The sequence below is a fragment of the Haliotis rufescens genome, unplaced genomic scaffold (genome assembly GCF_023055435.1).
Source record: "Haliotis rufescens isolate VD_foot unplaced genomic scaffold, xgHalRufe1.0.p SCAF_9, whole genome shotgun sequence".
Classification (NCBI taxonomy): domain Eukaryota; kingdom Metazoa; phylum Mollusca; class Gastropoda; order Lepetellida; family Haliotidae; genus Haliotis; species Haliotis rufescens.
In genome coordinates, this window is record NW_025964383.1 from 15,733,215 (window position 1) to 15,757,690 (window position 24,476).

General features: G+C 45.1%; 2 protein-coding genes across 2 annotated transcripts in view; both read right to left on the reverse strand.

Moving 5' to 3' along the window:
- Positions 1-16,196, reverse strand: part of LOC124150222 — a 38,215-nt gene extending 22,019 nt beyond the window's left edge. Inside the window, exon 1 of the mRNA XM_046522169.2 lies at positions 15,602-16,196. Coding sequence (XP_046378125.2) covers positions 15,602-15,641 — 40 coding nt within the window. The 5' untranslated portion in view covers positions 15,642-16,196. The remainder of the gene's footprint in view (positions 1-15,601) is intronic.
- A 5,667-nt stretch (positions 16,197-21,863) lies between these two features.
- On the reverse strand, positions 21,864-24,071 carry LOC124150196 (extensin-2-like). The gene has a single exon (XM_046522138.2). The coding sequence runs from the start codon at positions 24,069-24,071 to the stop codon at positions 21,864-21,866; it is 2,208 nt and encodes a 735-aa protein (XP_046378094.2).
- Positions 24,072-24,476: the final 405 nt, after the last annotated feature.

Below are 24,476 nucleotides of genomic sequence, written 5' to 3' on the forward strand. Positions count from 1 at the left end.
CTCAATAAAATATTCATGATGCATTTTGTTTATTCTCACGTTTTATGAAACAGCCTATTTAGAACTACCACTGACCACAGCTGGTAGTACTCACTGCGGCCACGAGTAAAGGTCATGTTTGCTGGATGAGATTGTGTTTAACTAGATAAGAAAGGGGGAAAGTTATGCATTTCATGAATATTAGATGACGTTTGCCTGGCAACATATTAACATAGAATTCCGTTGAGAAAGAATAAGAATGATTGAAGACGAATACCTTCATTTTACCCGCACCTCACAACAACCTCCTGAGGACAGAAATGGCAGAAATGACGAGTTGCACAACACCGTTTTAGAAGGAATAAGAATGGAAGATGTATGTAGACCCTCATTTCACCTCCAGCTCACAACCACCTCCACCATCACCACCGCCACAACAACCACAACCATCTCCACCTCACAATCATCACAACCATCACCACCGCCACAATCCCCACAACGATCACCACCGCCACAACCACCACAAAATCATCACAACCACCTCCACCACACAACCATCACCACCGCCACAATCCCCACAACCACCTCCACCACACAGTCATCACAACCATCACCACCGCGACAACCACCACAACCATCACCACCGCCACTACAACCACCACAACCATCACCACCAGCACCACCACCACAACCATCACCACCGCCACAGCCACCACAACCACCACCACCACCGCCACAATCACCACAACCACCTCCACCACATAATCATCACAACCATCACCACCGCCACAACCACTACAACCATCACCACCGCCACCACCACAACCACCTCCTCCACCACGATCAGTCCTAGCTCCTCCTCGCATCATCCCACCCAGCATCCTCAATCTCCCTCACCTACGCTAGCCAAGCCTTTCATCCGTTCCGGTATTGATTTTCACATTTGATCCTCTTTCCCAGAACAAAGGACATGGTTAAAAAGTGAAGCAGCTATGATAACGATCATATACACCGCCAACACACATCCTCACCCACACACAGAGATACATACTTCATTTAATTGAAGATAAGCACTACAAGTGTATTGGATGTTGTACACAAGATTGTGCAAAGTTCCTAAGTGTTTGACATGACCAGACCAATCTTTGATGAGACAATCTGCTCAAGCATCTCACTGAGTGACGTCCAAGTCCCATCCAGTGAGCCACGTGTTTAGCCACTGCTACACAGCCTTAAGCCGGTGTTTGATTTGCTTACACAGGCTTCCTATTGATCCCTTTATTTACGTTTGCCCAGTGATCATTTTGGTCCATTGTAACAATCAAGCCCGTGGCAAACTCCATTGATCTTGCAGTATTTGGCATTTACTAAGATTAATGAGTGGCTAGCTTTGGCGCAAAAAATACTTCTTTTGCACCACAGCATGGCTGACTCCTCTGAGACAATTTCAGCTCCTCGGTTTGTTGTTTCCTTTAAATCTATTTGAGGGCTTCAGGGTTTCATTGGAGTTGTTTGAAACGGGGCTTGGAGTGCTTTTAAAGAACGTTATCAACTGCTGTTAGGTAAAACAAAGGTATTTTCACAAGATCAAAGAATGAGTTCAAAGAGTGTATCTTCAGGTCAGGGGTCAGAGAATGATCCTCAGCGTTCAATAGTGTTTAAAAGATATGGGCGTGAATGAATGTTGTTTATATCCGAGTTATTTCACGGCGGTCTGTGAATAATCGAATCAGGCTATTGTGACGCAAACAATGAACATAGGTAACTGTATTTCACCACTGGTAACAAATAAGTCAATGTTAGTCTTACAATACTTCCATACAGGGTGAGAATTAACACCCTCAGGTAACATGTGTTTTGAGACCGCTGACATGGTCTAGTGGTAGAGCGTCTGCCCGGAGAGCGGAAGGTTCGGGGTTAAAATATGAAACTTGTTGTTACCCTGCCTGGCGCTCGGCATTATGGGGCTAAAACAAGGTCTGTTGGGCTCGGAGTCAGTATATTGGGTCTAGGTGGGGTGATCATGTAAAACTGCGGCATGGTATCTCAGTGGGCAAGCACTATAAAATCGGTATTAGTTCGGACTAGTACAAGCCGCCACACACACAAGTGCATGCACGTCGCAATATAAGTGCAATAATCTTGGTCGAGCGTTAAACTCCATTTTACATCGCCTCACATGTGTTTTATGCAAAAGCAGATTTCTGTTCCAGATTTAGATACAAACTCCTTGTCACGCTGACACCAAACACTCAACATTCAACCCAATTCCTTTGTAGCACTGGCATCTCATATTAGAGAATTGTAATTCCTGAACAGTTGATGGGCATCTCACTGCACATGGATTATAACTAAATACCGTGTACATGTTCCAGTGACTGATACAATATGCTCATCGACCCTCATGTTCCATTACACGGCTGCTATAAAGGCCGTGGTCCTAGTGGCGACATAAACCCCGCTGTTTGTGGAATCAACGTATTCCTTCCATGTTTTACTGCCTCTCAGAATAGCCAGGATAATAACACTTGTAGCAGTGCAGCATATCTTACTCAGGATGGGATGGCAGTCATTAGTGCATAGGACTTCGTGGTCCTTCACTTCCAAGAACTATCCAGAGTACATCGTACGTATCCAGACACACCTGCTGATCTCGAGTCTGACAAGGAATACTTATTTTCTGTTTTTATAATGGAAAAACGTAATTTGCTGTTGCGAAATGTGGATTCGATATACATGGGTTAGGATGTAATCAGTAAAATGAACGTTCGTAAGAAAATATGACAATTTAATCCACATCACGATACTAAGGAGCATCTGGTTTCATAAAATGATATGTCTTAAACTAAATGGTCATCTTTAAATCCACTGCATTGATCGAAGGTTATGACGTTCTCGAGGCATTATTTTAGTTTATTACCATTGTGGCAAACTCAGACTTGATCGACCTGTCTGTTGGGAGAAAGTAGTGGGGGTGCTAGGCATCACAGTTGAGTAATTATAAATTCTATTCCAATATTTGTATTAATTAAACCCTCCATGCTGGGCATGACATATTACATAAATACCAGTATCCTTGTAATGCTGTATTTACACAGCCCTAATAGTCTGGCAGATAAGGTAATTAGGATGTACAAAGATTAGCGTTACCCCCGTGGCTCTGATGGCTGCAGGACATGTCTTCGTAATACCTCACCAGGTGATTAGCAGAGAAACTGGGTCACCGTCGTGTGATTTGGGACTTTTGAGGAATAGTTGCATGTATTCATATCTGTTGTTTGTCATTGCGTCTCTTGCTGTGCATGTTGGACTGTGCTTCAGTTCATAGGGGGGATGGTGAGTGTGCGTGGGAGAGAAAGGGGAAGGTGATGGAGAAAGGAGGGAAAGAGATGGAGAGTAAAGACAGAGAGAAAGGTGGGAGAGGCGAAACAGAAAGGGAGCGAGGGCGAAAGAGATAGAGAAGAGAAAGTGCTATAGAGAGGGGGCGAGAGATTGAGAGACGGCGAACAATGACACACGTACACACACGTGGATAAAGAGAGAGAGGGAGAGAGAGACGGAGAGAGAACGAGGAGAGCGAGGGCGACAGAAATAGAGAAGAGAAAATGAGCTGGAGAGAGGGTGGACAACGACACACGTACACACACATGGATAAAGAGAGAGAGTGAAAGAGATAGAGAGACGGAGAGAGAATGAGAGAGAGGAGAGCGAGAGAGAAAGAGATAGAGAGGAGGAAGTGAGATAGAGAGAGGCGAACACAACACGAACACACAAATGGATAAAGAGAGAGGGAAAGAGAGAGATAGAGACGGGGAGAGAACGAAGCGGGCGAGGGAGAAAGTGAGATAGAGAAAACAACGACACACGTACACGCACATGGATACAGAGAGAAAGGGAAAGCGAAAGAGACGGGGAGAGAGAGACGGAGAGAGAACTAGGAAGGCGATGGAGAAAGAGATAGAGGAGAAGTGAGATAGAGAGAACAACACACGTACACACACAAGGAGAGAGAGAGAGAGAGAGAGAGAGAGAGAGAGAGAGAGAGAGAGAGAGAGAGAGACGGAGAAAGAACGAGAAAGAGGGAGAGGAGAGTGAGGGCGAAAGAGATAGAGAAGAGAAAGTGAGATAGAGAGAGGGCGATAAACGAGACACGTACATACATGGATAAGAAGAGAGAGGAGGAAAGAGAGAGAGACGGAGGGAGAACGAGAGAGAGAGAGGGGGGAGCGAGGGAGAGAGAGATAGAGAAGAGAAACTGAGGTAGAGAGAGGGCGAACGACACACGTACACATACATGGATACAGAGAGAGAGGGAAAGAGACAGAGCGAGCGATGGAGAGGGCTAACAATGACACACGTACACACACATGGAGAGAGAGAGAGAGATAGAGAGAGAGAGGGAGAGAGAGATAGAGAGAGAGAGAGAGAGAGGGGGGTAGAGGACTAATAACGACACACGGATAAAGACAAACAAATGGCGACGAATATACGTGTCACTGGACAAAGCCTAGACTAACATCTAGTCTCTGAAATGAACATATCGTACATAAAAAACAGTTGTTCAGTTATCTTAATAAAAATATAATAAAAAGGAGCCCAGTGACTCTCTTCATTTTCAGATACTGCAGTGATCTAGACTTGCCAAACACTATAGACTTGCATGGGCTGTATTTGATATATATTTGTATCAGGGTCTGTAAGACAGACTAGACAAAGCCTCTCCATTATCACACTACTTGCCCTTTTCAAACATAACTTTGGTTGCGTGCTCTTTATTGCTAAAACGTCTTGAATGTAACTTACTCTTTAAAAGTAATGGGAATTATCAATTATGAATATAATCAATCTCATTATCACATATATAACCGGTAGCATATGGTGTCTAACATCTGTGTTTGATCTCGCGAGACGTGCAGTCGTACGCCGCCCAATCAATCGACCAGCTCTGTCTTCACGACAATAGAGCATAAACAGAAGTATCATTAATGAAGCTAAGTATCAAAAATTATATGCGTGTGCAAGTGCTTATAACAAGTTCATTAGCATCTAACTCTGAAGGCACCCTGACGCTGTCTGGTCTACTCTACAGCAACATCTGGGAATCAAGCACTAACGAAACGATATAATTGGTGCAGAAAGGTCAAGGACAAACATATAACTTTTCGTGACTTGCATAATTGGTGAGTTGGGTTTAAGCGCCACTTTGAACAGTGAGTGAGTGGGTGAGTTGGGTTTAGCGCCACTTTGAACAGTATTCCAGATATATCACGGCGTGTCAGCTTGATGTGGGAGGAAAGCCAGAAGTGATGCAGGTCTCAGACGTTTACCACTTCGGTGAAACCCACGAGCACGGGTGTGGTGCTGACAAACCCAGAAACATAATCGGACCGAACCCGGATTCGAACCCACAATCACAGGTTCCTGGAGTGCCCAAGGGACGCAACTCTGCACGGCGAATTTAGGCGTGTTAGACGACTTGGCCACCACCCCCCTTCTTACGTAATGAGTGTCATGGTACTCTACCTAAGCCTCATCCACAAACTGGGCAGCAATTTGGGGTCAGAAAAGTATCTCCTTGACTGCGATAAGTACAGGACTCGGTCGATTACAACAACAATGAGATTCCACTACAACTACCTGAGTATGTATATGATAGAATATATCACCGGAATGCTTTAATTACTGCGTGTGTATCTATATATCACCAAACGACATATTCCAAGGCGCCAGAAATTGCAGTGAGGAGTTACGTCCCTTACCTGCGCCAGGTTCCTCTAGTCGTGTCTTCGAATTCAAAACTCGACCCCATATTTACCCCCGTACCGTCAGCACCGTACCGTCACCCCCTAATTGGCCAATATAAATCTGATGCATTATTCCTAGCGGCATCATCTCGACTGATGACCTCAATCAGACACTCGGCCACGCCGCAAACATCTGGTATTATCATATTCATCCATTTTGCGTGTAACCGTGGCCGATTTATGCTCGTTCACGTTGCTGCATTTTCATGTGCCAGATTAAACCAGTTTGAATATTTATGGAACATTACCGTTAATGGAGGTGCGTGTGCATGTGACATGGAGCTAATAACGGTTTATCTATGTGGCATGTAAGCAGAGCTAGAGGAAGCGCCCTACTCCGGCAGCACATCAGAAGCTATTGTTGTAACTGTTCTCCTCATGCGGTCTCTTGTTGCCTACATCTTGTTGGGGATGCAGCACCTCCACTTAGACTAACGAGCAGGACAAATACCGATAAATCAAAACGTAAACGATTTCTTGGGTGGTTTTGTGTGCTTCCTGTGTTTGAGCGAAGCACTTGAAGTAAGGAAAGTGTGGGCTTCTCTTGAACGTGTGTTTATAGGAGCAGGAAAAACATACTTAAGTCGTATTGTTCAATATCTCATTTTAACAATGATCATAACTGATATTCACAATTGATATTCACTATGGTACAGGGAGTTCTATTCTAATGTAGGAGGTGTTGAGTGGGTTTAGAACAGCCCAATACAATAGGGGTAAGGCAATGCTTCATACATCCTACCCATGTAGAGAATCGAACATGGTATGTGGCGTCACAACAAACGCTTTAACCGCTGTGCTATACAACATCCCACTTTTATATCGACTTTTTCAATCACGATTTCTAACTCTGGTGGGAGGTATATTGATACGATCTGAAAACGAATAGTGTACTAACAGGCAATTATCGATCGATCTGACTGTGACGCCATTAGCACTTCATTATGATTACAATTAATTTGGAACCATGATGGTTTCTTTGTTACCATGGTGACTGGGCAAACTCTTAATAATTTTAAAAGCATACTGACTGAGGTAGGGAGTCGAACCCGGTTGTATAGTTGATGGAAGGAGCACTACGCCCTGTCACATGTATACAGTCTACTTTTTCATCTGACGGTGGGGCAAGGTTAGTTGTTAAAGATTTGGCACGTCATAGCGGGTAGGATCTCCAGCATGAAACACCCATTCTGGCCCCCCTCGTCCCGACATTGGACTATTGCTGAAAGCAGCGACACTACACACTCACTCCCTTGTTTGACTACGTTTTGAGATGATGAGAACCCTCTACGATCTACTATAAAAAGCTATACATGTTGGATATGTTACATGGCAGCCAGTCGCGGTGTAAAACCTCACGTAAAACCTCACCTAAACACTCACTAACTCACCCGCCCACCCACTCACTCACTCACCCACACTAACTCACTCACTGACACTAACTCACCCACCCACCCACACCCACCCACCCACCCACTCACTCACTCACTCACTCACTCACTCACTCACTCACTCACTCACTCACTCACTCACTCACCCACTCACTCACTCACTCACTCACTCACTCACTCACTCACTCACTCACTCACTCACTCACTCACTCACTCACTCACCCGCCCACCCACTCACTCACTCACTCACCCACACTAACTCACTCACTCACACTAACTCACCCACCCACCCACCCACCCACCCACTCACTCACCCACCCACCCACCCACCCACCCACCCACTCACTCACTCACTCACCCACCCACCCACCCACCCCCTCACTTTGGTCCCTTGGTGGAGTGTTTGAAGACGATCCTGTCATCGCCGGTCCACGCCTCGTCAAAATCGAATTTGTTCGATTTCATATTATACAAACTCGTATCTTAAAAACAGGAAAACTGTATGTCACGTTTGACATATGGCTTATCAGTTCAAAACTGATGTCAAATACATTCTGGAAACTAATGTACAAATCCTCCCCCAAAAAACAGAACAGAACGACGTAATTCGGTTTAAAAAGAAATCCTATCATAAAACCGGAAGAGAATTGTAGAGAACAAGATCAATTGCTCCCAGTCTGACATCACAAGTCCAACATCAATATCCACTAGGAACAAACAACAGCTGGATATATCGTCTATATGTTATCATACCACGTCCTGGGTATCATCAGATGAGGTAGCGAGTCATCGTTATACTGTCTGGCAATGTAGACAGACATTGTATAATGGATTATAGCAACTTCTTTATGATACTTTGCTTGACCACGGTAACAGGATCTGGACCGAAACGTCTCTCTATAACAGTATAATAAGGAAATCGTACCAATACAATGTATGTCTACCTTGTCGGGGGCACGGGTGGCCCAGTCGGTGCCGCGATTCGCTGTGCACAGTTGCGTCCCTTGGGCACGCCAGAAACCTATGATTGTGGGTTCGAATCCCGGTTCGCCCCGATTATGTTTCTAGGTTTGTCAGCACCATACCCGTGCTCGTGGGTTTCACCGAAGTGGTAAACGTCTGAGACCTGCATCTCTCCGGGCTTTCCTCCCACATTAAGCTGACACGCCGCGATATAACTGGAATACTGTTAAAAGCGGCGTTAAACCCAACTCACTCACTCACTCATCTCTGTGTTACAGTTCAGACTTTGTACGTTTCGTTTAGTACTAGTATTAGTAAACGTTACTGATTCAGAGGATTATGTGTAGATGTTAATATTGTAATTCTTTTTTTTCACACATTGTTTAAAGCGTTCATCTTTCCATGGATGTTGGGGGCGGTCGGGTAGCCTTGTGGTTAAAGCGTTCGTTCGTGACACCCGTCAGCTTCAAAGAAATGATGTCTGGTATACTAGCCGTTACATCCGGCCTGATGACGCAGTAGTGGTACATGCGCAATATGGAAAGTCATATTTGCAGTCTTTTTCATCTTTTTCTTTTTTTTCTTCGGTTGTGGGGGAGATGGCGGGGGAGGGTGTAGGTGGGGCGTAGTAGTAATACATATCGGATAAAAACATTTGGAAAGGTTCGACAATATACCACAAAATTGTAATGTTACCACACAAAATATTAATGGCGAAACTTTCATGTTGTTGTGTGTGTCTTTTGAGGGGGTGAGGAGGGAGGGGATGTAATAGCTGCATAACTGTATCGTGTGTGCGTGCATGTCGTGATTCCCCTGCAATCAAACGAGCATGATGTGGAACAACTGAAATGTTTTTGAAAACGATTTCACAGAAATCTATCGGGGAAAGGGGCACCAGGAAGAGCATTTGCCCCCTCAGGCATATGCCATGGATTGTAATGATAAACTAAGTTATAATCATAGACCCTTACCCACGCATGTCGTCCTCATCCATTTTTCAGAGAAGACAAAAATAATCCAAGATTATCTGGAGAGATATTTTGCCACGTTTCTTTATTTCCTAACACAAACTAAATCGGACACCATAGCTTGATGGGGCGTATAGGGTTTCAGTGTCCTGGCCAATTCAAATGTCAAATGTTATTGATAAGCAACTTTCTCCATTTGAATAGATAATCAATATGTGTTCTTTGGACGACAAGTGGTTCGTTTAAAGAGAAATAACGAACACTTTCCTCAGATTCCAGATTGTAATACGGCGTTCAGTTGGTAGTTAATCATCGACGCTGCCACCAGCGTGAACCCCGGGGACACCCCACTCGTAAAAGCAGTCAAACCACCATAGACTTCAGAAGATGTGTGGAATTAATTACGTGTATTGGCCGACAATTGTTAATGACGCTGAACAACGGCAGTTTTCCTACAATCAGTGAAAAGACGCCGTCACGGCCAATCAGTCATCGCCTCTGTTCTCTGTCAAAGAAGAAAGCCTGCCGTGACCTGATATGAAACATGATATGCTTGTGGCAATACGGTGCGATAGTTCTCACATAGCTGTATATTACATGGTAGAAGCAATTAGTGACGTTTCCGTCTAGTTACATGTAACAAGTGCAGCGGACAGGGTGGTACCAGCTGCAGTACACATGGGCGTGTTGCACGGGGCGAACTAGCGGGATTCTTCTATACAAGAGCGTCATTAACTTCATCAACTTAACACAACACTGTTGCATTTGCGACGTGCCATTCAACATCCTTACAACCTTTTGACATTTGTGTGAATAGATTATATGTGTTAATTCAACTTCCTAGCATCATTACTGGTCATTTATAGTTATATTATGTACAGTAACATGTTTAGTCCTTTTACTAAAATCCAAGGCAAGTCTAGATCAAACTAACCAAGTCTAGTTTGCTTGATTCCACAGTCGAAAAGGAAAGGTTCTTTCAAGAATAAAAATATTTTAAAGACATGTTTTCATTGACTAAGTCTTAGTCTGAGACATGTCCAATGAAGCTGTCTGTGCATAAAAGTATTTTTGATTGACGATAACATATTTGGAATATTTTTTTCTAAACCTTTGCTTACGTTGATACACAGGTAATGACATGGATCTATACACGTTGTGGGTATAGTGAGAAGAGACGCCGAATGTTCAGTGCAAAACAAGCCGTTAATCTTATTACGTTACGGTAACGCCGGGAATATCAATATGATCCCAGATTTAATGAGGCACGGCTGTTAGTCAACATGTGTCATAAGACAACACTGTTCCCAATGTATTTGCCTGCAGAAATAACATAACTTATGAGGGTTTGCTAGAAAGATGAGCACATAGTTATATTTCCTTACGTATTTATAACTTAAAACCATCCTATTTATTCAAGTCACGAGTCAACTTCTTATCTGAATTAGCAACATGAGTGGCGATCATATGGAGTTGTAGCTTGCACATCATTATTGTTCAATCATGTCAGCTAGTTGGCTATGACACCGACCATTAACGGCGATCAACGTACAAGAAAAACGAGGACGGTAATGAGTTTTCTATTGTGATATTAGCGTTGTTCGCTCAAATATGTTTGACAGATGAATGCTCTCACTGCTACTTACAATATGATAATGTCAAATGAACAATCCTCTCAGTAGGCATTGAAGAGGTATCTTGAGAAGCCGCATCATCACTACAACCACCACCACCACCACCACTACCACCACCACCACCACCATCATCATCATCATCATGATTATCATCATCATCATCATCATCATCATCACTACAACCACCACCAGCAGCAGCAGCAGCCTCAGCAGCTTCACTACAACCACCACCACACCACCATCACCATCACAACCACCACCACCACATCACCACTATTTCCACCACCGCCACCACCACCACTATAACCGCCACTAAACTATCACCATTATAACCACCACTACTATCATCATCACACCATCACAACATCATCACTTTTACCACCATCAACATCAGCAGCATCTTCACTGTCATGGTTATCATCACCACCATAACCACAATTATATTCACTATCACCACCATCGTCGTCATCCTCACCACCATCATCACTACTACGTTATATTATGCATATTCACCCATCCCATCATCATCATCATCATCACCAGAAGCATCAAATTACAACATTAAGTTTTCCTTCCTGTCTCTCCACGACAATCTCATCAGAATTTAGAACCATCCCTTACACAGCTATTACAGTTCTATTATATGAGTAATAGTTAGAGAGTTAAAAGTCTGTCACGCAGACCATGTTACAAATATATCCAATACAGCCCATGCAAGTCTATAATGTTTGGCAAGTCTAGATTACTGCAGTATCTGAAAGTGAAGTCTCTGGGCTCCGTTTTATTACATTTAATGACTATAATTTAACAACTGTTTTTTTCTTCGGTAAATTATGTTCATTTCAGAGACTAGATGTTAGTCTATAGTGGTATTGATGCAGTACCCGGACGTGCATCCTCTCTTGCATATCGTATAATACAAGATGGTGGGTTAAAAGTACGTTAAGCAGGAAAGGAGCGGAGAGCAGAGAGAAGTAGGGGGTTCTAAAAGGCGGGGTAATTCCAATCTACTTTCTATAAACAGACATAGCTGAAAACATCAAAACCATCAGCTGCAAACACAACACGGCAGAATTTTATAAACTTATTTCAGATAAGAGCGTAAATATAGTAACAAGCAAATATCAAACGGTTGCTGGAGTTGGTGAAACATTGAGATAAGTTATCGGTCTTTACGAAATGCATCTAGGCATATATATAAATTTATATAATATGTTTATGGCATTTCTGATGTCTATCTATATCTCAGCCAGGGCTACCTCCACCGTTCAACTAAAGTACATAGGAAGCTCAAGGTCTAACCAAACACCTATGGCGTCGTTTCATGATTGTGAATAACATAAAGTAATTTTGATTGCCTCAGATTTATAATAATACTTTGATCAAGGGAACTTGACCCTTATAGCAAAAGGCAGAGCCATCTCAATGACTGTACGGGTGCTCGGCCACTTCCGGGTGCTTATCAAAGAGTGTTTGGACAACAGCAGAAATATTTAGAGGACAAAAACTCAGGGTTTGAAGCATGATTTCCACGAAGAATATAGACTGACATCATAAAAAAATATTTTCAAAGTTTCACAACATACTTAGCTCGCGATTATCGACATATCACCATTGGCAGTACTGAGAAGAAACTGTATTATAGACAGTAGTACAACACAAGCCAAGAAACGACACAACCCAACTGCTGGATAAGTGCAATTTTTGTCAATAATGAAACTACTAGAATTGCCCCTTGTGGAAAACATTTCCGTCTTAACGCACACGAACCGCGCCCTTCTTTTCCGTGTTTTACTCTGGATGTCACCGAGTAACCTGGCGCTTATAGGAAGCATGGGACAATCTCGTGCTTCCCTAGCGTGTCCCCCAGATATTAACCCACAGTCCTGGTTGTTTGGCTCTACACGTGTAAACATATTGGCTGAGTTCATTAAATGTCTCTCCCCAGGACTTTGTCGACATCAATGAAAATTTGATTTTTTTAATTGAACTGGACCCTAGTCAAGTTTGTGTCATTTCAAACATATCTTATTGACATTATATAAAGATCAAATTGATCAGGCAAAAGTTATCCAACTTATAACGCCCTTTCCATAAACATTTTTACAGACAATAACACTACGGATTTGGCCCTTTTCGCTTTCAAACAGCTCTATACCTTAGTCATAAAACTCGTCCCCAAAGAGTCGGGATCTAATCACCTATTACACTTGAAACTACTTCGTTTACTCGTTAACAACACATCTTCACTGCCGATTAACGCAAGTGTTCAGAATGCACTTTAGCCCTCTGGGTCGGTAGAAATACGCACGCATGTCATGTATGTGTAAGCCTTCCCAAAACAAGGTGAGATTTCCCTGAACCCACTTCCGTTATTGTTAAATCGAAGTGTCATGTCCCCTGGTGCAATCGATTGTACACATGACCCTGTGAATGAGGAATGCCCCGGGGGGCAAGAGGCAACACCATCGATCAAAGCATGAGACGATTTCTATCCAGTGTTTGATAACCTTTCTCGACACTTACAGCTTACTTCCAAATCAGGTGTCACACCAGAGACTAGGTGCATGAACAACTAGCCACGCCATCGGGATACAATGATGTGGAGGAATCAGACAAGTCACTGAGCCAGGTCATCAGATACCCATTTTCAGTCTGACGCTGAATCCCCACAAGATCCCCATCAAAAGAACAATGGGATGCACAAACATGACCTTTTACATACTGACATTAGGCTAACGCGTAGTCACTGTAACTATCCAATATTGATTGGAACAAGCAACTATATTTATATTTGAAATGAGCCCCAATGAGATGGAAGATTCAGAACCTGGGGTAAATCTAGACTTGTTATGTAGGGCTATAGCATTACCGTAAGTGTTGGGGAAAGGGAAAATGATATGGTTCAGGGTCTGTGAGAACGCCCAATATTGACATCAAAGTGTTCCTCTCTTTGTGGATGGGTTCTTACAGGCGTTGACACTAGGACTGAATTTGTCCCATTTGAATTCTGAATACATCGTTGTACGGCACATATCCGATAATTTTTTTATAGTACATCTAGGTCGTCGCGCTTCAGCGACACACAATTAAACCGCTACCTAGTCAGTGTGCACAGTCGAGTCACATCCAGTGGTAGCTGTTTGTTTATTGTTTAACGCCACACTGAGCAATATTCCAGCTATATGACGACGGCTTGTAAATAATCGAGCATGGACCAGACAATCAAGTGATTGACATCACGAGTATCAATCTACACGATGGGGATACGATGAGATGCATCAACCAAGTCAGCGAGCCTGATCACCCGATCCCGTTAGTCGCCTTTTACAAGAAGCATGGGTGGCTGAAGATCATTTCTACTCCGGACATGTCTTCAGTATCAAATGAGGGCCCACTTGCCCAGTCGTCTAAAGCGATGCAATTCAATGTACAGAGTTGCGTCCTTTGGACACGCATAAACCTTTGATTGTGGGTTTGAATCTCGGATCTCCCCGAGTTTGTTTCTTGTGTCTGTCAGTACCAGACTCGTGGGTTTTAACCAAACTTGTAAAAGTCCGAAACGTGCATAGCTTTTCTCCCACATAAAGCTGACACGCCGTGATATAACTAGAATGCTGTTCAAAGCGGCGTTAACACCAACACTCACTCACTATAGAATAATTTTTTTCCGAATAAACTCCTCATTGTCAATGCTGTAAACATGTGATCTTTGGTAGTCCGTGGGGCGACATTGGTGACTGTGACATTCAAACACTTTTCACTCACTCATCTCGGTGCTCGAGATTTATAATGACCTTTAACTGACATGTTCGAATATCGCGACCAACAACTAATCTTGAACTATGTCAGTCTTTGAAAGCCCATATGTCCCCTTGCCATGTGTAAAAGTAAAAGCTATGTCCGTTTTACGATTCCAACTATTTCATGCGCATGTGTTTATGAAGCACTATTAAATAGTAATGATACCAGGTGTTCGCGAAAAGGTGAGCGTATCCTGCCCCACAGGTGGCACCCGTCTCCGATACATTGCTTAGAAGATAACACAGAATGAAACTGCTTTTAGAAATGTGCGTTTACTTGAACACGAAGGCGTCAACTTCCAGCGTCACACTTCCCCCTCCAGCCTTCCCCCTCCACCGGCCCTCCCTCCTCCATTTCCAGCGAAACCTCCACCCCCAACCCCCTTCCCCACGAAGCGCCTCTGCGATTTGCTTTCATCACCGACCTTTATGACCTAAATAAGCCCAGCGTTCAGACGGTTGAAGGAATCTGGAAACTAAACATTATACACCGGGCCATCCCAGGCACGGTACACCAGCCTGGCCCAGAATTCAACAAAAAGACCGTTAAACTGCCATTTCATTGGTTGAGCTTTATCAAATAAAAACCAGAAGTTAGGCGTTACCAAGGAATATCCAATTTCTCCGCATAGTGAGAAGCTGCTCTTTAAAACGTGTAGACATGTAAGCTATTGTTGAACCAATTCCCAGGGAGTATTCAGCACGCTTCCTCAGTGTAACAAAAGCCAATTACCAGGAACGCTAAATCCGTCACAATGATGAATTAGGATGTTGAAGGATGCTACAAACAACTGTGCTATATCAGAATACAGAGCCAAATCCGCTTTAATAGTTTCTGTATACGTTTCTGTATTTCGAAAGATAAAACTCCTGAACTATCATATTTAACTGTTAATCGGTCTTATAATGACTATGAAGTACTCCTATTTACGGTATTAATAACGTTGGTACGGGTATGTAACTTTGTCAGGAACTTCATGATGTCCATAGATTCCCTAAGGAAATACATGCAACAAGTTTCAAAGTTGTGATTGCGGGAGTTGATGCCAGACTTACCTAGGACTACAGCAATGGTGAAGAGTGCTGGAACTTTCATCGTGCCGTCTCGTATAAATCCGTACCTCGAAGGAAAGACACAGGTACTCCTCCAGAGAATGGTAGACCTCGCCGCTAGTTGCTGGTGGGACTTGAGCAGAAGACCTCAACTACCCAAATTCCTTGTACCTCCTCCTGATTCAGCCAATGAATGACTGGCGATCAGCCCCCTGCGTTGTTGATTGACAGCTAGAGGGAGAAGCCCTTTGAATGTGTTTCCGTCCGCTGTATAATATCACTGGCAGAAACTGAGCACAAAGTGACTATGAAGTGACGAGGTACCACTGATGTAGACTGCCAAGCCGCAGCAGCCAATCATAAAATGCACGAGATCCTTTAACTGTGAATGAAGAACTGTTGCTGTACTTGTTTCACTGGGAGTTGGACCCTGCAGTAGTAGAACGCCGATACGGGCGCTCCAGGAACAGCTGGCCAGCAGACAGGCGGGGTCCGCCGCTCACGTTGTTGCCATCCTGAAACGTCACTGTTGTGGTACTGTGATCTGGCGTGGGGTGGTAGTCGTTGGGTGGAGGATGGGGACGATGTCACAGCGTCAGAGGGCGGGACACGACTTCTGACGACGACCACAACCCTCCATCTACCACGCGCCTCGCGATGTAAAGACAAGTACAGCAACTCGTCGGTGGTATTGATTTTCCATGGAGCGTTCATTTATTACTCTCATTTTGCGTGTTAGCATCTTTTGACCGATTCTAGGACTGATTGTAGGATAAACCGGCTAGCTATTAGGGGATAACATTCGTTGGCCGGTCGCGGCTATTAGAGGCACTGGCCATTTCGCATCCAACAATATTTCAAAGAAACATATAATAAATCTTAACACAGGGGCCACGTGTTTGTCGCCTAAATGTGCACTCCCCGTAGAAGTGTGAGGTTTCCTTTTACGGCAGGGTCCTTCACAATGGGCCGGGGCTGCAGCTAATCTACTTTGGATTTAATCTAGCGCAGACCATAAATCTTGCACATGTATGCGCACTTCTGTATTGGCGTTAAACGTGTATTAAAGTGTGGGCCTGATTGTCCGTCTTGTAATCTTTGATTTAAGCACAAGTAAGATAACTTACCCCCTGTATCTCCTGGTTGGCATGTCAGGGTATGCGTCTGGTCAGGGTGCCAATATTACATATTGTCGATGATACTTAGTTCATCTATTTTCCTAAAATATTAAAGTACAGTAAACTACGGTTATAACGAACTCAAAGGGACTACTATTTTTAGTTCGTTATAACCGTAGTTCGTTATAAGCATATACACAGCATAACTACATCAAATAGTCGGGACTTAAAAGTTAGTTCATTATATCCGTCAGTTCGTTATAAGCGTGACCGTTATAACCGAAGTTTACTGTATTACTATTTACGTGACGGGTCCACCTGCATTTTCATGCAAACTAATTCCTACGAAGATAAACGTAGAACGTGATGGTAACTTTTATTACTTTACAAACGGAATCTCACTGATAACGGATGCACAGAAAAGTACATTTTAGAGTTGACTTTCACTTAGTGTGAGTTCACAGAGTGAGGGCCAAACTGAATGAACGTCGGAGCTCATAGTATGTGAAGGTTCATACTTCGATGAACTTACAAAAAGTGAACATTTTTATGATTTTTTATAAAGTGTAATCACTGCAGGCATGGTTTACCTTGAATATGTCCACTTCACACATCTTCACTCACTTCACTACATACTTTACCTTCAATCTCTCGACTTCAAATTGCTTCACTCACTTGACAACAGACATAACTTCCCTTCAATCTCTCGACTTCACATAGCTTCACTCACTTGACAACAGACATGACTTCACTTCAATCTCTCGACTTCAAATTGCTTCACTCACTTGACAACAGACATAACTTCCCTTCAATATGTCGACTTCACATAGCTTCACTCACTTTACAACAGACATGACTTCCCTTCAATCTCTCGACTTCAAATTGCTTCACTCACTTGACAACAGACATAACTTCCCTTCAATATGTCGACTTCACATAACTTCACTCACTTGACAACAGACATGACTTCCCTTCAATCTCTCGACTTCAAATTGCTTCACTCACTTGACAACAGACATAACTTCCCTTCAATATGTCGACTTCACATAACTTCACTCACTTGACAACAGACATGACTTCCCTTCAATCTCTCGACTTCAAATTGCTTCACTCACTTGACAACAGACATAACTTCCCTTCAATATGTCGACTTCACATAGCTTCACTCACTTGACAACAGACATGACATCCCTTCAATCTCTCGACTTCACATAGCTTCACTCATTTGATAACAGACATGACTTCCCTTCAATATGTCGACTTCACATAGCTTCACTCACTTTACAACAGACATGACTTCCCTTCAATATGTCGACTTCAATTTGCTTCACTCACTTGACAACAGACATGACTTCCCTTCAATATCTCGACTTCACATAGCTTCACTCACTTAACAACAGACATGACTTCACTTCAATATCTCGACTTCAAATTGCTTCACTCACTTGACAACAGACATGACTTACCTTCAATCTCTCGACTTCACATAGCTTCACTCACTTTACAACAGACATGACTTCCCTTCAATATGTCGACTTCACATAGCTTCACTCATTTGATAACAGACATGACTTCCCTTCAATATGTCGACTTCACATAGCTTCACTCATTTGATAACAGACATGACTTCCCTTCAATATGTCGACTTCACATAGCTTCACTCACTTGACAACAGACATGTCTTCACTTCAATCTCTCGACTTCAAATTGCTTCACTCACTTGACAACAGACATAACTTCCCTTCAATATGTCGACTTCACATAACTTCACTCACTTTACAACAGACATGACTTCCCTTCAATATGTCGACTTCAATTTGCTTCACTCACTTGACAACAGACATGACTTCCCTTCAATATCTCGACTTCACATAGCTTCACTCACTTAACAACAGACATGACTTCACTTCAATATCTCGACTTCAAATTGCTTCACTCACTTGACAACAGACATGACTTACCTTCAATCTCTCGACTTCACATAGCTTCACTCACTTGACAACAGACATGACTTCCCTTCAATATGTCGACTTCACATAGCTTCACTCATTTGATAACAGACATAACTTCCCTTCAATATGTCGACTTCACATAGCTTCACTCACTTGACAACAGACATGACTTCCCTTCAATATGCCGACTTCACATAACTTCACTCACTTGACAACAGACATGACTTCCCTTCAAACTCGACTTCACATAGCTTCACTCACTTGACAACAGACATGACTTACCTTCAATCTCTCGACTTCACATAGCTTCACTCACTTGACAACAGACATGACTTCCCTTCAATATGTCGACTTCACATGTGCGTATTCGTATGAGCATCAAACCGATTTTACGAAATCAGTTTTCTGATGCAGGTGTCGTCTCGTACACTCACTGTGACGCAAACACAGGTACCCGTAGAGACCCGGGTTGGAATAGGTCTTCAGAATACTATGCTTGTCGTAAGAAGCAGCTAACGGGGTCGGGTGGTCAGGCTCGCTGACTTGGTTGATGCATGTCATCGTAAATGTGTAGATGGATGCTTATTGTGTCAATCAGTGGATTGTCTGGTCCCGATTCGATTATTTACAGAGCGCCGTCATAGAGCTGGAATATTGCTGAGTTCGGCGTTAAACGACAAACAAAGAAAGGAAAGACACTGGTGATAATAATCTTTTTTTATTCCTATCGTTTTATCGTTTTTGTTCTGTTTATTCATCATGGGGCAGGGCATTAATCCATTCTACTTCTTGAGTGTGAGAGAATTCCAATGTACAATATACAGTGAGTAAGTGAGTGAGTTGGGTTTAACGCCGCTTTTAAGAGTATTCCAGTTATATCACGGCGTGTCAGCTTAATGTGGGACGAAAGCCCGAAGTGATGCAGGTCTCAGAAGTTTACCACTTCGGTGAAACCCACGAGCACGGGTATGGTGCTAACAAACCTAGAAACATAATTGGGGCGAACCGGGATTCGAACCCACAATAATAGGTTACTGGCGTGCCCAAGGGACGCAACTCTGCACAGCGAATCGCGGCGCATTAGACGAATGGGCCACCCGTGCCCCCGTCGCAACTGTAATGCTTTAAAAGAAAGGTAGCAAAGTGGGAAGACTAGTGGATACATCGGTTAAGGCCGTAGTAAGTGAGTATTGTTTTACGCCACTTTTAGCAATATTCCAGCAACATCACGGCGAGGGACACCAGAAATGGGCTTCACACGTTGTACCCATGCGGGGAATCGAGCCCAGGTCTTCGGCGTGACGAGCGAACGCTTTAACCACTAGCTATCTCATCGCCAGTTAAAGCCATAAATATGTTAAACTTATGTAATGTAGGTTATAGAACCATATTTTTTCCATGACGAGCTCAATCTGCCATGTTGTTTATGTAAATCATAATTAGCACAATGCACTGATCATCAACATTTTATTTATATATGTATTTTTTTAAACATCTATTCACCCTAACATTTTTATATATGTATTATAGAGTCGTAATGTGTTTTTAATTATATCTTTGAAATGTTGATAATAAGAAATAATTTTGTTTATTTGCTTGATGGTGCTAAAATTTAAACTCAGACAGGAACATGCATATTGCGGAATGGGTAGAAAATTGTTTCGTATCTCCCAGTTAATTGGCAGTGTGAAAACGCACAATGAGCCTTTTTGTAACAAATACGATTTCAGTGAACATTCATGCATGGAAACACTATACATCTGTCCACAATGTCTGACTTGATATTGCAGGAGAGCTGCATACTGAGCACAAATAACATGAAAAGCTGTTACTTTCCTTTCTTACACATTTATATACCGCAGGTATCCAGGTGCTCGTTTCCGCTCAAATGCGGTTATAATTGTTCCCCGACCAGTGGATCCGTTTGCATTCCAGTTATCATTCTCAACTCCCTGGGGAGTATACAACCCAAGCTGCTCAGAGGCGCTAGAAGGTTTTACATCCACCTCACATATCGGGTACCCATTCCCTGCTGGGTGAACAGAGGCACATTAGAAATAAGTCACTTGCCCAGGGTGACACCACACGTGTTTACGCTTGTGTTTTGGGTGTATGTACGTATTCGTGTTTCCACCATCTAGTCATCTACCATCGGACGAGTGGGTTCTTTTGAGAGCACAGGGTGAATATACTGTACACTGGGGGTAGTGACAACACTGTAAACACCTGTAAACATTGTTGGTCCCAAGGCTGAATAACAACCCGGTCACTAGCGGGATACGATCTCAGCACCTGGCGCTTGCTAGCCTGGCGCTTTTGACCGCTTGCCCACTCCGCCCCGAATTCCAAAATAGGAAGCAACAGCAACAGCAGATTAACGGGAGGAAACACTCGATTCTTCTAAAGTCGTGGGTGGGGGAGTGGTGTTTGACGCCGCTTTTAATACTATTACAGTTATATCACGAGTCAGCTTAATGTGGGAGGAAAGCCTAAAGTGATGCAGGTCTCAGAAACCAATGAGTGAGGGTATGATGCTGACAAACCTAGAAACATAATTGGGGCGAACCGGGATTCGAACCCACAATCACAGGTTTCTGGCGTGCACAAGGGACGCAACTCTGCACGGTGAATCGCGGAGCCTCAGACGACCGGGCCACCCGTGCACCTTTTATAATGGAGAACTTCATCAGGTAAGATGTGCATGTTTTGACCATACAGGGTACATATTGTCCGTTATAATTCGCGAACGATTAAGCAAATTGGTAGCCTTCTCAATAAAACCAAATCTGTCATACGTATGACAGGAAGTGGCATGCTGGGACATTTGCATAATTTTTACAGAGTAATATATTTTTTACAGAGTTATATATTTCCCACCTGTTCCAAGCAGTTAAAACACTAGTTAAAATATGCGAACATTTGTGTCGAAATGGCGGACGACATAAAGTTAATCAGAATTTTGATCGGACATCATTTCTGGAATATGTGCTATCCCCCCAAAATGATATGAATTCAGCACATGTGCGTCTCATCTAAAGGCACTGTGTCGACATTTGATCAACAGCCAGTAGTACCTTTGGCTCTGGCGGGTTTCGGAGAAGGAGGGGTTGGGGGGGGGGGGGGGGGGGGGGGGGGGCATGTGGCAGTGGTAGGGAGAGGACTTGTGGCAGTAGTAAGAGAGGACTAGTGGCAGGGTTAGGGAGAGGACTTATGGCAGTTGGCAGTGGTAGGGACAGGGGACAGGGCTTGTGGCAGTGGTAGGGACAGGGCTTGTGGCAGTGGTACGGAGAGGGCTTGTGGCAGTGGTAGGGAGAGGACTTGTGGCAGTGGTAGGGAGAGGGCTTGTGGCAGTGGTAGGGAGAGGGCTTGTGGCAGTAGTAAGAGAGGACTAGTGGCAGGGTTAGGGAGAGGACTTATGGCAGTTGGCAGTGGTAGGGACAGGGGACAGGGCTTGTGGCAGTGGTACGGAGAGGGTTTGTGGCAGTGGTAGGGAGAGGGCTTGTGGCAGTGGTAGGGAGAGGGCTTGTGGCAGTGGTACGGAGAGGGCTTGTGGCAGTGGTAGGGAGAGGGCTTGTGGCAGTGGTAGGGACAGGGCTTGTGGCAGTGGTAGGGAGAGGGCTTGTGGCAGTGGTACGGAGAGGGCTTGTGGCAGTGGTACGGAGAGGGCTTGTGGCAGTGGTAGGGAGAGGGTTTGTGGCAGTGGTACGGAGAGGGCTTGTGGCAGTGGTAGGGAGAGGGCTTGTGGCAGTGGTAGGGAGAGGGTTTGTGGCAGTGGTAGGGAGAGGGCTTGTGACAGTGGTAGGGAGAGGGCTTGTGGCAGTGGTACGGAGAGGGCTTGTGGCAGTGGTAGGGAGAGGGCTTGTGGCAGTGGTAGGGACAGGGCTTGTGGCAGTGGTACGGAGAGGGCTTGTGGCAGTGGTAGGGAGAGGACTTGTGGCAGTGGTAGGGAGAGGGCTTGTGGCAGTGGTAGGGACAGGGCTTGTGGCAGTGGTACGGAGAGGGTTTGTGGCAGTGGTAGGGAGAGGGCTTGTGGCAGTGGTAGGGAGAGGGCTTGTGGCAGTGGTACGGAGAGGGCTTGTGGCAGTGGTAGGGAGAGGGCTTGTGGCAGTGGTAGGGACAGGGCTTGTGGCAGTGGTAGGGAGAGGGCTTGTGGCAGTGGTACGGAGAGGGCTTGTGGCAGTGGTACGGAGAGGGCTTGTGGCAGTGGTACGGAGAGGGCTTGTGGCAGTGGTAGGGAGAGGGCTTGTGGCAGTGGTAGGGACAGGGCTTGTGGCAGTGGTACGGAGAGGGCTTGTGGCAGTGGTAGGGAGAGGACTTGTGGCAGTGGTAGGGAGAGGGCTTGTGGCAGTGGTAGGGACAGGGCTTGTGGCAGTGGTAGGGAGAGGGCTTGTGGCAGTGGTAGGGACAGGGCTTGTGGCAGTGGTACGGAGAGGGCTTGTGGCAGTGGTAGGGAGAGGACTTGTGGCAGTGGTAGGGAGAGGGCTTGTGGCAGTGGTAGGGACAGGGCTTGTGGCAGTGGTAGGGAGAGGGCTTTTGGCAGTGGTACGGAGAGGGCTTGTGGCAGTGGTACGGAGAGGGCTTGTGGCAGTGGTAGGGAGAGGGTTTGTGGCAGTGGTACGGAGAGGGCTTGTGGCAGTGGTAGGGAGAGGGCTTGTGGCAGTGGTAGGGAGAGGGCTTGTGGCAGTGGTAGGGAGAGGGCTTGTGACAGTGGTAGGGAGAGGGCTTGTGGCAGTGGTACGGAGAGGGCTTGTGGCAGTGGTAGGGAGAGGGCTTGTGGCAGTGGTAGGGACAGGGCTTGTGGCAGTGGTACGGAGAGGGCTTGTGGCAGTGGTAGGGAGAGGACTTGTGGCAGTGGTAGGGAGAGGGCTTGTGGCAGTGGTAGGGACAGGGCTTGTGGCAGTGGTACGGAGAGGGCTTGTGGCAGTGGTACGGAGAGGGCTTGTGGCAGTGGTACGGAGAGGGCTTGTGGCAGTGGTAGGGAGAGGGCTTGTGGCAGTGGTAGGGAGAGGGCTTGTGGCAGTGGTAGGGAGCGGGCTTGTGGCAGTGGTAGGGAGAGGGCTTGTGGCAGTGGTAGGGAGAGGGCTTGTGGCAGTTGTAGGGAGAGGGCTTGTGGCAGTGGTAGGGAGAGGGCTTGTGGCAGTGGTAGGGAGAGGGCTTGTGGCAGTGGTAGGGAGAGGGCTTGTGGCAGTGGTAGGAAGAGGGCTTGTGGCAGTGGTACGGAGAGGGCTTGTGGCAGTGGTAGGAAGAGGGCTTGTGGCAGTGGTAGGAAGAGGGCTTGTGGCAGTGGTAGGGAGAGGGCTGGTACAGGTATGCAGGAGGGCTTGTGGCAGTGGTACGGAGAGGGCTGGTACAGGCATGGGAGAGGGCTTGTGGCAGTGGTACGGAGAGGGCTGGTACAGGCATGGGAGAGGGCTTGTGGCAGGGGTGGGGACAGGGCTTGTGGCAGGGGTCGTTGGGAAAGGGCTTGTGGCATTGATGGAAGAGATCTTGTGAGAGTGGTAGAGAGAGGACTGGTACAGGTATGCAGGAGGGCTTGTGGCAGGGGTGGGGACAGGGCTTGTGGCAGGGGTGGGGACAGGGCTTGTGGCAGGGGTGGGGACAGGGCTTGTGGCAGGGGTGAGGAGAGGGCTTGAGGCAGAGATGGGAGAGGGCTGTTGCATGGCCGTGACAATAGCTATATTCCTGTTACAAACGCTTTAAATATTTCCGGAATGAGAAAGTAGCCACTTGTCTCGGACAATGAAATAATAGAAACACTGCGTGACCTACTCGTCAACACAAAGATGTCTGTTGTGGAATCACTTTCGC